This window comes from Hyaena hyaena, unplaced genomic scaffold (genome assembly GCF_003009895.1).
Source record: "Hyaena hyaena isolate Hyena2069 unplaced genomic scaffold, ASM300989v1 scaffold_412, whole genome shotgun sequence".
Lineage (NCBI taxonomy): Eukaryota > Metazoa > Chordata > Mammalia > Carnivora > Hyaenidae > Hyaena > Hyaena hyaena.
In genome coordinates, this window is record NW_024081043.1 from 384,642 (window position 1) to 401,900 (window position 17,259).

The 17,259-nt window shown below is 36.1% G+C and overlaps 1 protein-coding gene across 3 annotated transcripts; it reads left to right on the forward strand.

Moving 5' to 3' along the window:
- Window positions 1–89: 89 nt before the first annotated feature.
- TUBE1 (tubulin epsilon 1) lies at window positions 90–17,254 on the forward strand. Of its 3 annotated transcripts, XM_039252217.1 has the most exons (12): window positions 90–155; window positions 256–329; window positions 934–986; window positions 3,892–3,949; window positions 6,736–6,851; window positions 8,341–8,462; window positions 10,662–10,849; window positions 11,057–11,232; window positions 12,092–12,232; window positions 14,831–14,971; window positions 15,755–15,929; window positions 16,699–17,252. In XM_039252217.1, the coding sequence occupies exons 1-12, from the start codon at window positions 131–133 to the stop codon at window positions 16,855–16,857; spliced, it is 1,428 nt and encodes a 475-aa protein (XP_039108148.1). In that variant the 5' UTR covers window positions 90–130; the 3' UTR covers window positions 16,858–17,252. The 3 variants fall into 3 exon arrangements, with proteins under 3 accessions (XP_039108148.1, XP_039108149.1, XP_039108150.1); XM_039252218.1 differs by lacking the exon at window positions 12,092–12,232 and having other exon boundaries at window positions 16,699–17,254; XM_039252219.1 differs by lacking the exons at window positions 90–155; window positions 3,892–3,949 and having other exon boundaries at window positions 313–329; window positions 16,699–17,249.
- Window positions 17,255–17,259: the final 5 nt, after the last annotated feature.

Consider the following 17,259-nt stretch of genomic DNA (forward strand, 5'->3'; position numbering starts at 1 on the left):
CAGCAGCGACTTTCGGCAGCTGCGTGACTTACGGCTGCCCCGCCCCTCGGGGAGCGCTGCTCGTGGGCGGGGCGGGAAGTACGAAAGTGAGAGCGCGCTCCCGAGTGCTGGGGTCCGGTCGCGCCGCAGCATGACCCAGTCGGTGGTCGTACAGGGTGAGCTGCGGGGAGGGGAGGCACCTTGTCGCCGCGCAGGCGACCAGCCTTGTTGTTTCTTCTAATGGCTACTCTCTTTCCCTCCTCTCGCTGATCGCAGTCGGCCAGTGCGGAAACCAGATCGGCTGCTGCTTCTGGGATCTGGCGCTAAGGGAGCACGCCGCGGTCAACCAGGTACCCGCCCAGCCGCCAGGAGACCCCTCCCCTGTCACCGAGGCTCGCCCAACAACTAAGCAAGGATCAGCCCATTTGACCTTTTATCTGACTGATATAAGTTGTATGGGGTCTTTTCAGGAAAGAACTGGTTTTTAAGCGTTTGTTGGCGTCACACCCAGACCAAACGCTGGCCAAATACCTTAAGTCTGGAGTCTCCCTGATTCTCAGAGTCTCATTTTTATCAGGAGTCTCTTGAAGAGCAAGGAGTAGTATTAGAGGAAGTACTTTGTAAAATTGGAAACATGTTGTACTATATTCCTGAGTTTAGTCAATTTTAAAATGATCACCAGGAATCCAGAGAAAGCTTTCTTGATGCACCTGTTCTCCAATCCTGTGGGGCTCCTTCCTTCAGCGCCCTCTGCTAAACTTAATCCATAGATCCTACGGCATTCACTCTTTAGGGAGGAAGAATCAGTGCATTTTATGATAACTTGTAGTTTTGTTATTGTTATAGCCAAATACCAGCCATTACAGTATTGTGAGAATATTAAATCGAAAGGTTTTCATTCGGGAAAGAAGCAAAACTTAATCAAATGCTATAAATATATTTTTTTCTTTTTAGAAAGGAATTTATGACGAGGCAATAAGCAGCTTCTTTAGAAATGTGGATACCAGGTAAGGTGGGATTAAAACCTGTCACATCGAATGATTCTTTCCATGTCATCAGATTGGGCGAGAATTCTTCAAAGAATAATAAAATAGTTGATAGCTATAAAGAAGTTTTTTGTTTTTCTCATTATTAAAAGCATTTTTCTCATTCTTATTCCCACATCATTAATATTTCTCATATTATTATGCAGAGCAAGACACCAGGTTTGTTTTTAAGACCATATTAAGGAACAAAAAGAACCTTTAGTGTGCCTTCTTTTATTTAACATGACCTTGAATAAACTTTTACCGAAGGACTGCTGGAAATTTCCCTCAGTGTATCTTTTTAATGCATTCAAGAATGCTAACTTTTAAAAGAAAAATGTATTTTTATATTTCTGTGATATTATTTGTAGTCAGGAATATTGGCTCTATGAATAGAATGTACTAAAAAGAAGAAAAGCAATTGTCAAATTACTTTTGTTTATTTAATAAAGAATCTATATAACGATGTTTTATTTGAAAGAGTAATGTTGACATTCAAGGTATGTCCATAAGGTTTTAATGTATAATCATTAAGTATGTGTGTTTTCAAAATACTTAAACTGTGGTGGACTTGAACTGAAAAATACAGAGTGAATAATCCATCTTTATGTAATTCAATAAACATTCTAGTTCTAGTTTGAATTAGTTCGTTGGGTATTTGAGGTAGTTATCTCCTAGAGAAAGCTAATTAGTCCCCACTTCCTTGGGGAATTTCAGAGTCTGACCCTCAGGCTTGCAACCTTAGAAAACTTGTTGACATCTTGAGAATAAGTCCATTGCTCTCCTGCACAGGTAGATAAACCAAACTCAAAAAGAATGGGACATTAATACACAGAAGGTCAATGTAGTAATTGACAGTAGGGACTGTTAACTCAAGACACTAGATCTTCCTTTACCTTCAAAAGCACATTCTCTTCTGTAGGAAATCTGCCTAAATAAAAAGTTGCTTGGTGACCATGGAATCAGACCAAGGGAAGTTAGGTGTATTACCTTAATGGCTGGTGTCATTTATTTTTATTATGTGGAAATATCTGCCATCTAGATTCCCCAGAATCTAGAACTAGATTCTAGAACATCGTTTCCCCCTAAATACTGTTAAAAGACTAAAATTTGCCTTTTGATACTTCCTTTTACATGCTTCTATCTAAATATCCACTCTCAACCCCTCTACTCTTGATGGCAAATCCTTTCACTAAGTATTACTTAGTTGAGGGGCGCCTGGGTGGCTCAGTCGGGTGAGCATCTGACTTCGGCTCCGGTCATGATCTTGCAGTTTGTGAGTTAGAGCCCCGCAATCAGGCTCACTGCTGTCAGCCTGTCAGCTCAGAGCAGGCTTTGGATCCTCTGTCCCTCTCTGCCCCTCCCCTGCTGGTGCCGTCTCTCTCAAAAATAAATTAAAAAAATTTTTTTTTCAAGTATTACTTAGTTGAGACTCAGTCTAGCAGCTATTCTTTCTTAATAATTGACTATATAACTGTACTCTTATGTACTCTGTTTTATAATAATTTAACCTGAAAGCATTCTTATTTCCCCAATCCCAAGTTTCTCCAAAAAGGAGAGCTGAGTCTTGGTATCTTACTATTCTATGTACTATCATCACCTGGGAGCATCTGTTCCACATTAATACAAAAAACTCAGGGCGCCTGGGTGGCTTAGTTGGTTAAGGTCCGACTTTCGCTTAGGTCATGATCTCGTGGTTCGTGGGTTCGAGCCCCACGTCAGGCTCTGTGCTGACTGCCAGCTAAGAGCCTAAAGCCTGTTTCAGATTCTGTGTCTCCCTTTCTCTCTGACCCTCCCCTGCTCATGCTGTCTCTCTTTCTCTCTCAGAAATAAATAAAACATTAAAAAAAATTTTTTTAATTAAAAAACTCAAAAACAAGATCACATATTTGTATACACTTCTATATCTTTTTCAGGAAATGACCACAACTTTTTAATAGCATCCTGGGAATTTACCTATACTAGAGGTTAACAAACCATTTCTATAAAGGACCAGATGGTAAATATTTCAGGTTTTGCAGACCATAAGTTCCATGTCACATTGGTTTGAATCTGCTGTTGTAGCGGGAATGCAGACAGCTTACTAGTGCATAAGCAAATGGGAAAGACTGTGTTTGAATAAAACTTTATTTAGGAAAATAAGCAGCTGGTCAGAGTTAGCCCAAGGACCACCATTTACCAGCTCTACCTATAGCATCATCTGTACTTAATTCAAATTCCTTTCATATATTCTGTCTTCTTGTAAACTATATTGACTTATATTCTATGTTTGGTTATAGATGTACTTACTTTAGTAACTTTTGTTCTACATGAAATTCTAGGAACAACCTTAAATATACAGTGATATGTAACTGGTGGCTTAAGCAGTAAAAGTATCCAGTTATCTCATAGAAAAGAAATCTGGAAATCTGATGATCTAGGCTTGGAGAAGTGCTTTAAAGACCGAGGCACTGTCACTTCATGATTCCTATTGTGTTGGCATCTTATCCTCATATTTATTATTTCATAACTAAAGCGGCAGCCACCACTCCACGCATCCATACTCATGTTCAACATGGGAAAAAAGGAAGACTTGGCACCAGTCTGCATCTGGTCCTCGTATCAGAAAAGCTTCCCATCATACGTCCTTTTTATCTCAGTCAGAACTGGATTACATGGCCAGCCCTAACTACAAAGAAAGCCAGGGGAAAAAGTACCTCACTTTTTCAGCCTCATAGGAGGGTAGGCAAGGGAGAGGAATAGGTATGGCATCTTCTCTTGCCTTTTGTGTCTTCCCCACTGGGCCTGTAAGTAGCTTTGTTATATAAATGGGAGTTAACTCTATTATCTAATAGCAGTATTAGCCTTGAAGGATCTTTTGACCTTTTCTCATTTTCTTATCTTTCAGAGTGGTTGGTGATGGTGGCAGTATTTCCAAGGGGAAAATTTGTTCTTTGAAAGCACGAGTAAGATCGATATGCTTGGATTCTTATATTGCATATGTTTTTAAAACAACTGTACTTTTGTAACTGTCATGAGAATAAAATTTTAGTTTAACTTTGCAAATTAAAAAAAGTATTGACTGGAGCGCCTGGTGGCTCAGTCAGTTGAGCACCCGACCTCGGCTCATTCATGATCCTGTTGTGGTCTGTGAGTTTGAGCCCCGCGTGTGTCGGGCTCTGTGCTGACAGTTCAGAGCCTGGAGCCTGCTTTGGGTTCTGTGCGTCCTTCTCTCTCTGCCCCTCCCCTGCTCACACTGTCTCTCTCAAAAATGAATAAACATTAAAAAAATAAAAGGTCACATTTTAGTGTAAATAAGCAGATATTTATGTCTACCTGAAACTTTAGGGGAAAAGTTGTGTGCTTTAAGTAAAAACACTGCCTATTTCTCATTTTTTGTGTGTGAATGTTTCAGGGGAGATGTACATCTAGATAAATGATAACACAAGGAATTTTCTTAACTCTAAGCGTGAAATACATATTAATGCAGGATAATTTTTCATTTGAAGATAATGGAAGATTTCTTTGCCTCAGAATTACTATTCCCAACACAAAGCATGAATCCAGCCACATTATAGTGAATACCACAACCATGTAAGACCTGTTGAACAAACATGCTTCAAGTCAGTAGCCCACATTTACTCTTAATCTCATTCCAGCAACATTTCTCTTTTGTGATTGTTGGTCTACAACAAACTGTTTTTTCCAGTTCGTGATAAGTTATTTTTGTAGCAAAAAAGAAAGGCAGTTGAAGTGCTATGGAAGGAATTGTGCTGATTCTATCAAAACTGACTCCAAGAGATGCTTGAATGTCACTATGCATTCTGCATGTTACTTCCTTTGTCAGAATGTAAGGTAATTGAGGTAATTGCCCACAAATTATTTTAAATAAATCTGTTTTGGAACAAGGCCAATATAAGATAATGTTTTTTCTTTTTGTAATCCTACACAACTCGTAGTACACTACAGTTTGCCCAAACAAGGAAGTGTCTCTTATGTGGTTGATCAGGTGTTAAAGTCAACATTTGAGGTAGAAGTTGCATAGCATCATAAATATCTAGAAAATCCCTAAATTACCAGTAAATAACCCTATATAGTCCAGTATACATAAAGCGTATACAGAACAGCACATTTGCAATACCTAAATATTGTATAGGGTTTTTTTTTTAATTTAAAAAAAATTAAAAAAAAATTTTTTTTTGAGAGACAGAGAGAGACAGCATGAGCGGGAAAGGGCAGAGAGAGAGGGAGACTCCGAATCCAAAGCAGGCTACAGACTGAGCTGTCAGCACAGAGCCTGATGTGGGGCTTGAACCCATGAAACATGAGATCATGACCTGAGCTGAATTCGGACACTTAACCGACTAAGCCACCCAGGCGCTCCTGTATAGTCTTTCTAATATACGACTGTGATATACTATTATACAATTAGAAATATAATATTTCTGATATTCTGTGGAAGACAATTTTTTAAATTGCTTGCTTATAGTAGCATAGTTAATTAACTACACCAATAATTGAATTCACAGAATTTAAATGGGCATAAATTGCAACTTCAAGGTAGTTAGTGCTCCCTAAATATTGAACTTGACTGTCTCCTGTCAATAAGATAGCAGAGCATGGAGTTTGGTGGGTAAGGGTGAAGATTCTGTACCAGGGTAACCCGGTTTGAATCTTTGCTCCAGCACTCACTAGCTGGGTTGAAGTTGTTTAACTTTCCTAGGCCTTAGTTTTTTCACGTGTTACGTGATGGTAACTGTAGCACTACACATAAGGTTGTGAGGATCAAATGGGGTGATGTGCACAAAGCACTTAGAGCCCCAACATGTAGTAAGTGCTTAACATAACGGGGTCACAAGAACTTAAAAAAAGCCCATAAACCAAACACTTTCCCTGTGACACTGAATCAGAATTAATAGCTTTGTAATGTACTCTAAGGTTATTTCATATTTTTTTTAGCTTTTTAATTTATTTAACTATTTCCGTTTTCACTCATCTTCCTCAGTGTAGAAAATGTAGGAAGTACAAGACGGTGTGTGTGAGGGGGGGGGGTTATATAATTCTCTTGCCATCCCTGCTTACATTTTCCTCCAGTCTTCTCTGTTTTTCTTTCCATAGTTAATTTTATGTTCTATATCCTCATTTTCCTCTGAGGAATAGAGGTTATCTCCCATGTCAATAATGTTTGTGGTAATGAATTAGGTTTCCTTGGTCAGAGAGGGACCCTGTTGTCATCTTTGACAATGATCCAGCACCTTGATTTGCACATAATAGTATGTTTACGGATTTGAATTGGACAGTTTGGGGCTGTGATTCGTGAAGAGCAGCATGGTTGCTCAAGTGAGCAGAGAGCCATTAACATACCCTACATTTACTAAGAATTTTTTTCTAGTTAAGGCGCCTTTTAAATTTCTGAGTCCTTTTTCTCAAAACATTTACAGTCACACAGGCACATGAGTAAGAGAATTATTAGAGGAAATCAGTTGAGGGGATTATTCAGTTCCTTTTTTGCCCCCACATGGTATTCTGGAGTAGGATAAGAGTTTAGAATCCATCTTTTAATTGTATTCCACCTCCTGAGCAGAGTGAAATTACCTTTTCATTCTTGTAACAGATGCTACATGAAGATTCAAATGAAGATTTCATTAATCTTAAGCTGTAAAAAGAGCAGCGCAACTTTTAGCTCATAAATTCATTTACAGAGTAGCTCTAAAGAAAAGTATGCTAATTAAATTTTATTTCTCTTTCTCAGGCTGTCTTGATTGACATGGAGGAAGGGGTAGTAAATGAAATTCTGCAGGGACCATTGAGAGATGTATTCGATAGCAAGCAGCTCATCACTGATATTTCTGGCTCAGGGAATAATTGGTGAGAATGTGCTGTGTGTAAAAATTGAATGTCACCTGAAAAAAAATGAACAATCGTTCCTTCATTCTAATAGGTCCTGCTGACATGAGAGCAAGATCTAACCTGCTACACCTGCCTCTAAGCTGAAACAGCCCATCATCTTTTCCTTGAAAAATGATGGTGTTTCTCAGTACTTAAAAGTCACCTGAATCATAGTTCTTTCTCATTTTTTTAAGAAAAAAATTACGAAAAATTGATTTACCAAACTCCTTGTTGTAAATTGATTCTTAAATACTACTAAATAGTGACAAAAGTGACTAAATAATGACAAAGGTATTTTTATAAACTCTTCTCTTACCTATATTATTTGATTCTATCAAGTTCTCCGTTGGTCAGATTTAATATGATTGATAAGACTAAGATGTGCAAGCCAGACCAGTGTCCCAGTATTTAGGCTCAGCCCGAGGCTGTTTAGCTTTAAATATAATGGTCTGTTCTCCTTAATGGGGTAAAAATCTTCAACAACGATCATTTAATAATAATTGCCATTGAAACTGTTTCGCTGCTTTTTAAAAATTAAGTAGCTCCTTGTTACTTGCAAATCTAGTATTATTTTATCTATTTACAGTCAATCCCTCAAGTTCCTACTGTGGATGCATAATTACCGGGTACCCGGCTGGCTTTTTCAGAAGAGTGTGCAGTTCTTGATCTGTGGGTCCTAAGTTTGAGCCCCATGTTGGGTGCAGAGATTACTTAAATAAATACAACTTTAAAGCACGAATTTATACTTTGTGTTCTTAGAGACTCATCTGGGGAGGACCAGTCACTAAATGAATTCACATGCCCACTTAACTGGCTTTCCACTAATTATTGTGTAACTTGTAATTTTTGAGTTACACAGCCTGATATATGTTGTGGGAAAATCATTTATTTTTTAATCATTTAATCATTTTTAATGCATCAAAGTGCTACTTGCAAATCTGATTAGCCAAAAAGGCTTGCAGAGTCATGAGTATCAGTTTTTTTTTCTGTGCCAGTTTCTGTAATCATATCACATGACTTATGTTTTCTCATATATTAAACCAATATGTTCAAAATTTTTATTTTTAATGTCATTCTAGTTGACTACATTCTACTTTTCAATATGTAAAATTTACTGCAGAGTTTGTTTTAAATGGAGATAAGAAACAGCTATGTAAATAAAGTCTTATAATTATGTCTAAAAAAAAGAGAAGATAAATATAGAAAACCATAGTTTAATATCCACTGATAATGAGCTATTTTGTCCAGATATTTGAGGATTATAGATACATTATTTGTTACATCTTCTACCTAGTGTCTTTGAAATATCATAATATGATTCATTGATAGGAAAGCAGAAGAATTTACTTAATACAGTAAAACTGCTTCTTCAAATTTTTCTATAATCTTTTCATTTAGATCAGAAAAATAAAATCTTGAAATAATAAATGCCAGGGTGATTTTGTAATTTATATCTTTTTTTCCTCAGGGCTGTGGGTCACAAAGTGTTTGGCAGCCTTTATCAAGAACAGATTTTAGAGAAACTCAGAAAGTCGGCAGAGCACTGTGATTGTTTACAGTGTTTTTTTATCATACATTCCATGGGAGGAGGTAAAGTTATTCAATCGTTTCCCTATAATAATGTGAAAGTGTGAGTGGGAACTCATTTTGCAAACTGAAGTATGTTTTCAGACTTATGCTTCATAAAGGTAGAACTTTTAACACTGTGTTTATGAGTATGTACATAACTGCTTTTTATTTTAGATTTTTGTCAGATTTTGTTGCTATTACCATATTTTTTTTAAAATTTAAGCCCTGTTAAGAGTCAGGAGAGCTGAATCTGAATTGTTTTTCTTCTACCTTTAGTTTCTTTTACAAAATTTCCAACGACATTTCAGTATATATGAGCTTCCTGGGAATGCTGACTTTCTCTTAAGAGTTTGCGTGTGCAGTCTCGTATCCTAACTAGAGGGAGCATTTCTGGCTAAAAACTGTCCGTATCCTTCAACTACCTTCAAACCTTTCTTGTGTCCAGTAAGAGACATAAATAAAAGAAATCCTTTCATCAGCTCCTTTAAATCTTTCCTTACATGGCAATTACCTTGACTTATAATAAATGATCTGCACTGCTTTCTTTTCCCAGGAAAGCCTGTACCTTGCAAATGAAGTATCTTGCTCCTCTGTCCCATGAACTAGAAACATTGTATTTTGCTATTTCAAATAGGATTAGCGAATTTTAAAAGAAAAATTTGCCATGATGCTCTTTTTCTCCGAGCTAATATTAGGATTTTATATTCAACAGGTTATATAAATTGATTTTTATACATATCTATTATGCAGTATGATAGTATTTTGAAATTAAAGTTATAATTGCTTTGTAAACCATGCCTTTAGAGGACCATCATAATCACTGAATTAAAAAACAAATTCTCAAAAAAAAATAAAAAGAAGTAAATTCTCTCTCTACTAGTGTAATTAACCTACAAGTTTGGATACGTTTAAAACTTTTTGATTTATATTTCATTACAGTGCCTTTTGAAATCTTTCTATTCAAAATCTCAGATTATACTTTATTCATAATATACTGGAAAAAATAAGTAATAGTGAAGGTTGAAAATAGTCTCCTCTCTCACATCTTAATTCCTAGTTTCTTTCCTCAGAGGTAATCAAGTTTGCCAGTGTCTGTACTTCCAGATATTTTCAATGCCTGTTTTATGTGTATGCATAGTTTTACATAAACAAGATTATGAGATGCTTATTACTCTAATTTTTTCACTGTGTCTTTCCCAAATGCCTTTGAATATCATCTGTGTCACATAGAATTCAATTGTGTTAATAATTTTTAAAGTCTATTTCTCATTAGTAGTTGTTAAGTTTATGCTGTTCAGTTATGACAGACAGTCCTCAGTTGAATATCTGGTACGTACATTTCTGCTCATTTGTGGCTCTCTAGCTGTAGGTAATATTCCCAAAAGGAAGGTGGGACCAAAGAGTATGTACGTTTTAAATTTTGATTCATATAAATAAATACCTTCCTACATTATTTCACCAATCCATTTTTTTTTAAATTTTTTTTTTTTTAATGTTTTATTTATTTCTAGGAGAGAGAGAGACAGCGTGAGCAGGGGAGGGTCAGAGAGAGAGGGAGTCACAGACTGAAACAAGCTCCAGGCTCTGAGCTGGCAGTCAGCACAGAGCCCGACGCGGGGCTCGAACCCACGAACCGCGAGACCATGACCCAAGTGAAAGTCGGACGCTTAACCAACTAAGCCACCCAGGCGCCCCTCACCAATCCATATTATTAGCAACAATTTGTACAAGTTTTTATTTCCCCACGCTGTCACCAACACTGAGTATTAGAAGACCTAAAGCTGTCTAATATATTCAAAATTAGATTGTTTTAATTTGGATGTCTTTGATTATAAGAAAGGTTAAGCACATTCGTATCTATTCACCAATTGATTTATTATGAATTACATATTTACATACTTTGCCCATTTTTCTATTATTCATGGATTTTTGGTTATTGATTTGTGAGACCTCTTTATTAAAGCAATTTAGTCCTTCATCATATGTGTTGGAAATTTTTTCTTAGTTTGCCCTCTTCATTTTGTTTATGGATTTTATATGTATATATTTATATGGTGCTTAAAATTTTTTAATGGAATTAAAACAGTCTTCTCTATGATGGCTCTGGTGTTTAATATATGTTTCTACAAAAAAAAATGTAAAATTCCAAGTTCCTCATAATTTTATTTTGAATCATTTATGCTGGGTTTTGTTTTCATTTTTTGCAATTTTGATTCTTAGGAACAGGATCTGGACTTGGCACATTTCTCTTAAAGGTGCTTGAGGATGAATTCCCAGAAGTATACCGATTTGTGACTTCAGTTTATCCTTCTGGTGAGGATGATGTCATAACCTCACCTTACAATAGCATCTTGGCAATGAAGGAACTTAATGAGCATGCAGACTGTGTGTTGCCCATTGACAACCAAGTAAGAAATGACATGTGACTTATGGGTATATCGTGTATACATTCTGTCCTATGTCGTGCTTATGAAACATTGTCTTCACCTTTCAGCCTTCCCATCTAAGAGGAAAAATAAGTATAAATTGTTTTTCTTTCTCTTCTTTTCTTCCTGGTAGAATGGCATCTGTGTCCGCTCTTAATAGCTTCTCTCCCAATATTTTTCCTTTAAAAGTCTTTGTTTGACATCGTTAGCAAAATTGACCTCATGGTGAATTCTAGAAAGTTGGGTACAACTGTAAAGCCAAAGAGTCTGCTTACTTCGAGTGCTGGGGCTTTGAAAAAGCAGCACCAGAAGCCCTTTGATGCAATGAACAACATTGTGGCAAATTTGCTCCTGAACCTGACCAGGTAATCCTATTGATGGTATACCTGAGGACAGTTTACAGACTTCACTTCGCTTCTGATGAGGCTTGCAGTAGCATTCTTGTAGTAGCAGTTTTTAGTTTTCCTACGTCATAAGAGCTTCTTTTTATTTTGTCTAGTATTTTCAGACCATGGAGTGATTGACCAGAATTTTCATTTCTATGGCTCCAAAGTGGCATTTCCTCAGATACATTCTGTAGAATGCATTAATGTATTATGTATAGAATAGAATGTATCTATTCTATATAATATTAGTAGATATTAAATGAAAAAATTATTACAGAGACACTTGAGAACCTGATTAAATAAAAGCAGCTTTTTTTTTTTTTTTTTCTGTAGAATGTCTTCGTCTTTCAAACCAGCTAATGTTTACCTCCTCATTCATTAGCTGGTCCAAAATATTTCCTTGACTTTGGTCTAGAAGATTGCTTTGGCATTATTATATTCCAAATTATAGAACACATTAAGCAAACTCTTGAGGAATTTAGTAAAATTTATAAGACAGTTAAATAATCATTGACCTGTATGTGCTTAACTCAATCTAAAGTCTATTTTAAGTAAGATACTTGTGTGTATGTAATATGCCTCATAATAGCGTTTTGGTTATACATCATATAATCCACAAATAAGAATTGCTATACATGTGTATTGTATTTCAATTGTCTTTATATATGATATTCATGATACTAAATTTCACTAATACAGAAAAAAAAAGCATATATTCCCTAACTGAAGAACAGTGTACAAAAGGGTTTAAGAATGCCTGCTGAATAAATCTAGCCATGTTCAAATTATAAAGATTTTAAATTAATTTTTTTCTCTTGCTTTAATGATAATTTTTTAGCTCTGCAAGGTTTGAAGGGTCCCTTAATATGGATCTTAATGAAATCAGCATGAATTTAGTTCCTTTTCCTCAACTACATTATCTTGTGTCAAGCCTAACACCTCTATATACACTGGCAGATGTTAACATTCCTACCCGAAGGTAAAGTGTAGTAATTTTATTCCAGTTACTTGATAATTTGATTTACTTTTTGAAAAAATTTTTTAAAGCTTATAATAACTCTGGGTATTTCTTCATATCATTTACAGTTGATGACAACCATTTTTTCATGATTTGAATTCTTCTTTATTTTCAAGTCATTGATTAAAAGTCAATATTAAGGGGCACCCAGGTGGCTCAGTTGGTTAAGCCTTGGGCTCCTGACTTCAGCTCAGGTCACAGTTCATGGGTTTGAGCCCCACATCGAGCTCTGTGCTGACAGTGCGGAGCTGGCTTAGGATTCTCTTTCTCACCCTTTCTCTCTGCCCCTCCCCTACTTGTGTGCTCTATCTCTGTCTCTCTCTCTCAAAATAAGTAAACTTTTTAAAAAGTCAATATTAAACTATTTTAAATTAAATCTAAATTTCTAAGCCAATTAAATTAATAAAGATATAGTTTTTATTGAAAAAGATCTAAAGGCTTTGAAGTCTGACATACTGAGTCTGAATGCTAATTATGTCACTAGCTACAGGACCTTGGGCAAGTGACAAACTTTCTTTTCATTTTTCTCATCTGTAAAAATGAGAATCAATGCACCTATCTCATTCGCTTGTTGGGTATATTAAATAAGAGTATCCTTTAAAGCTCTTATCACAGTCTCATACCATAGAACTAGGCTTTCCAATGTTATTGTTCACGGTAGCTGTTACATATCATTTCCAGAACACCTTGCTTTGTAAGTGGGTGTCATTTATAAGCAAAACACTTAAGAGGCTACTTAACAAAAAAACGTAGCTGAAAAATACTCAGAGCATATTCAGTGATAATGAGCTTGAAAAGGTCCAACTGGCATCGACAATTGAGGGAAAAGGTCCTGTCACACTCTGTAAGAGGGTAGTATGCTAGTAAGCAAATTATAAAGTAAAAACTAGATTAAAGTTTTTATAGTTTAAGTTTTGGCAAAATAACAAGTCTACACTGTGTGGGATGTCACAGTGATATTAACTAACTTTTATTTAACTGGTAACAAATACCCAGTTATGCCAGCTAACAGATAGGACTCTTTCTGCTCAGGATGCTGATAACCTTAAGTTAAGCAACTTGCATAGTATATGGAATATGGTGACCATTAAATATTCACTGTTTTTATCAGCCCAACATATTAAAAATGTGAGTATTTAAATAAAACGTTCATCTTTAATGTGGACACATACAATGTAAATTCATGCTAAACTATTTATTATACAACAGTGATAATCCAGACATTTTTTACACTTAATTAAGTACACTTAATAAAGGAGAAAATGTTCGACTTGGTCTTTCCACCTGAATGTTTCAAAGCCAATTAAATTTCTTTTAATCCTGCTTTTCAGCATATTTTGATAAAAATAATACTGTTTCAACATTTTTTATTCATATAGTCATAATTTGTTACAAAGGTTTATTTTTAATTAAAGCGTGTTTGTGAAAATATATAAGGGACTGTAAAGATTTTAGACTCTTAAAGAGCTTGTCACAGTGTTCTTTCTATCTCAGTGTTCTTCTTTTCTGCTGTACTGTAGATAATTCAGAGGCTGCTGTATCAGCACATGAACACATTTGTCCTTGAGAAAAGTAATAAAATATTTTAAAATTGTACTATTAAAAGTCACAGTTTTAAAATTCTTTAATTTCTTATTAGTAGTTTCTAAACAAGTGAGAATGTTTTTTGTTGTACCTTTTATTAATGTCATTTCTGAATAGTCAGTCCCATTTTTATCACATGAAAATAATGAGCGCATTGTAGAATTAATGTATGTTTCTTGAAATTCCATATTTCTTATGTAAATAAAGATAAGTATTCCAGACTCACAGATAGCCCCTTACTCGTTTTTAAATTTTGTGTCAGAAAATAAATCACGAACAAGTTTGCCCACTTGTTGTATGGTGATTCTTAACCTTTTCTGGGTCTCCTTAACTCCATGAAAATGCCCAAAAGCACATAGCACAACACAGTTTTGAACACAGTAGCAGAAGATTTATGAATCCACCATAGCTCACTCCTTAAAGGAGCCTTCTGTTCTTGCCGTCACATGACCAAGACAGAATGTAAGCTCATTAGAGTAGGAAATTTTTGGTACTGTTAACTGCTGAGTCTCTTGCACTTAAAATAGTGCCTGGCACGTAGTAGGCTTTTGGTAAGTAACTGTCGAATGAGTAGGTAACACAGTGATTTCTGCAGCTCTTCCCAGACATTCTGCAGATTCAGCGTACAGAACCTTGGTCAGAGTTACCTAAGGAACCTAATCATATCTGTATTGAGGCAGGTGAGATTTAAGAACCAGACTGGAGCTATATTAAGGACCTAGGATGCCGTGAATTGTTAGATATAAACTTGTGAGCACCTTTTTCTTCCTCTCTTTAAATGAAGGATAAAAGATGTCCTCTTTTTTCATATTTTTCATCAAGGTTGCTTCAAGAAAATGATAGCTGATATTTAGAATGTATTTGTGTATGAAGTTTATTTACCTATAGATGACTGTCCCTGCACTTTGTATACATAGAAGGTATACATAGAAGAAGTAATATTTGGTATAAACAGCGATTCTTTCATTGTTCTAGGTTGGATCAGATGTTTTCGGATGCCTTTAGTAAAGATCACCAGCTAATTCGGGCTGACCCCAAACATAGTCTCTACCTAGCCTGTGCCCTTATGGTTAGAGGAAATGTACAGGTTTCAGATCTTCGCAGAAATATTGAAAGGTTTGATTTTATATTTTCCTGATAATTTATGTGTACCACTTGTGACAATGTAGCATGGTAGCTCAGATGGCCTCTCTTCCAATCCTAGCATTTGCCATTTAAGTGTGACCTTGACTTTTTTCAAATGTAAAATAAGGATTATAGTACAAAATTGTTATTTATGAATAACGAATAAAACATCTCATGATGTTTTATTTTCAGTTTTTTTAATGTTTATTTTTGAGAGAGCATGCGTAAGCAAGCAAGGGAGGGGCAGAATGGAGGGAGACACAGAATCTGAAGCAGGCTCCAGGCTCTGAGCTGTCAGCACAGAGTTTGATGCGAGGCTCGAACTCACAAACTGTGAGATCATGACCGGAACCAAAGTTGGATGCTTACCTGACTGAGCCACCCAGATGCCCCAAGATATTTTATTTTCTGAAACTGTTCAGAAAATTTAACTATTGTTGTTTACTACCACCACTACCACTGCATTGCTTCTAAGTTTATATTTTACTATTTTTTGACAGTCTGTTTTTTTTTAGGAAAACTCTATTGAATTACAAAGTAAGGAAAATTGTATTACTTTCATTTCTTTTTCTTTGCCAGATTTTATGTCCTCCTCACTAAATGTCCCTTAGTTCACAGTCAGACTGTACCATGGTACTGCTAAGAATAAAACATAGATAACTTACCTTATATATTAAGCAATTAGAATGGTAATTACCATCAGTAATGTCCATTGCCACATACGGCAGATGTTTTCAGTACCTTCATTCTCACCTTTGGGTTTTTCTATCTCAGATTAAAACCTTCTCTACAGTTTATCTCCTGGAATCAAGAAGGTTGGAAAACAAGCCTGTGTTCAGTACCTCCCGTGGGCCATTCCCATTCATTACTAGCTCTATCAAATAACACATGCGTGAAGCCTACCTTCATGGAACTGAGAGAGCGATTCATGAGGCTCTACAAGAAAAAGGTAAATATCAGTACGCTTTTGTAACTATATGTTTTTATTTGGATTATTTAAGATGTTTTCTTGTGAATTACACTATTAAGAGTCAGGGGCGGGGCACCTGGGTGGCTCAGTCGGTTAAGCGTCCGACTTCGGCTCAGGTCATGATCTCACAGTTCGTGGGTTCGAGCCCCGCATTGGGCTCTGCGCTGACGGCTAGCTCAGACCCTGGAGCCTGTTTCAGATTCTGTGTCTCCCTCTCTCCCTGACCCTCCGCTGTTCATGCTGTCTCTCTCTCTCAGAAATAAATAAAAAATATTAAAAAAAAAAAAAGTCAGGGGCACCCCTGACTGCTATATTCATTGTACTGATTATAAATGAAGAGGAGAGATTTACTCAGACTATCTAAATGAAAAATCTCGTGAGTTTATAGGATTTGAGTCTCTCTTTTAAAATTGTTTCTCTTGTAAAACTGAGTGATCTATTATTTTAATAAAGTATATCTATGTTTTGGTGCACCTAAGTGGCCTATTCGGTTACATGTCTGACTTTGGCTCCGGTCATGATCTCACAGTTCATGGCTTCAAGCCCCACATCAGGCTCTATGCTGACATGTCAGAGCCTGGACCTGCTTCAGATTCTGTGTCACCCTCTCTCTCTGCCCCTCCCCAAGTCATGCTATGTCTCTCTCTCTCTCTCAAAAATAAACATAAAAAAATATGTTTTAGGACAGTTATATTTGTATCAGGTTTCCTGAAAATGGTCAACATTATCCGTTTTTGTTTGTTTATAGGCTCATCTTCATCACTATCTACAAATCGAAGGGATGGAGGAAAGCTGTTTCGTGGAAGCTGTGTCATCATTATCCGGGCTCATAGAGGAGTATAACCAACTGGATGCCACACTAAGTGTGCCTGCGGAAGATGTGCCTAGACTAAGCGTCGTCGTGTAAAACAGAAAACCCAAAAGGACCACTTTTACTTTCCTGAATGTCACATTTTTTTGTCACTTTATCTTTCTGTTTCAGAACTACTGTGATTCAGAAAGCCTAGTTTGCACGTTTCATGTTAGAAAGCATTTTTGTCTTAAAAAAAAAGAGTGGCTTTCCTTTCGTCACAATTTGTGGATGATACCAGTGTGTGACATTAGTGAAGTCCTAGTACCTTTAGCTTCAAACATTTGTCTTCAGGAAGTTGCCCTTTTCTAAAATTGAGAAAACAGAGTTCAACATTTTACTTTATTTATAGTTTCATGTTCAGGCATTCGTACAATGGTAATCATGTCTTCAATAAAAATCTTACACAGATTTTTATATATTTATGTATAATTTATTTTTTCATACTTTGGTTAAATT

What these genes read in the sequence shown, in the direction of transcription:
- TUBE1 (XM_039252217.1), top strand. Translation starts at nt 131, where the DNA reads ATGACCCAGTCGGTGGTCGTACAGG. An exon ending in TTTAGAAATGTGGATACCAG is followed by an intron (nt 987 to 3,891) that starts GTAAGGTGGGAT and finishes CTTATCTTTCAG; the next exon opens with AGTGGTTGGTGATGGTGGCA. An exon ending in CATACATTCCATGGGAGGAG is followed by an intron (nt 8,463 to 10,661) that starts GTAAAGTTATTC and finishes TTTGATTCTTAG; the next exon opens with GAACAGGATCTGGACTTGGC.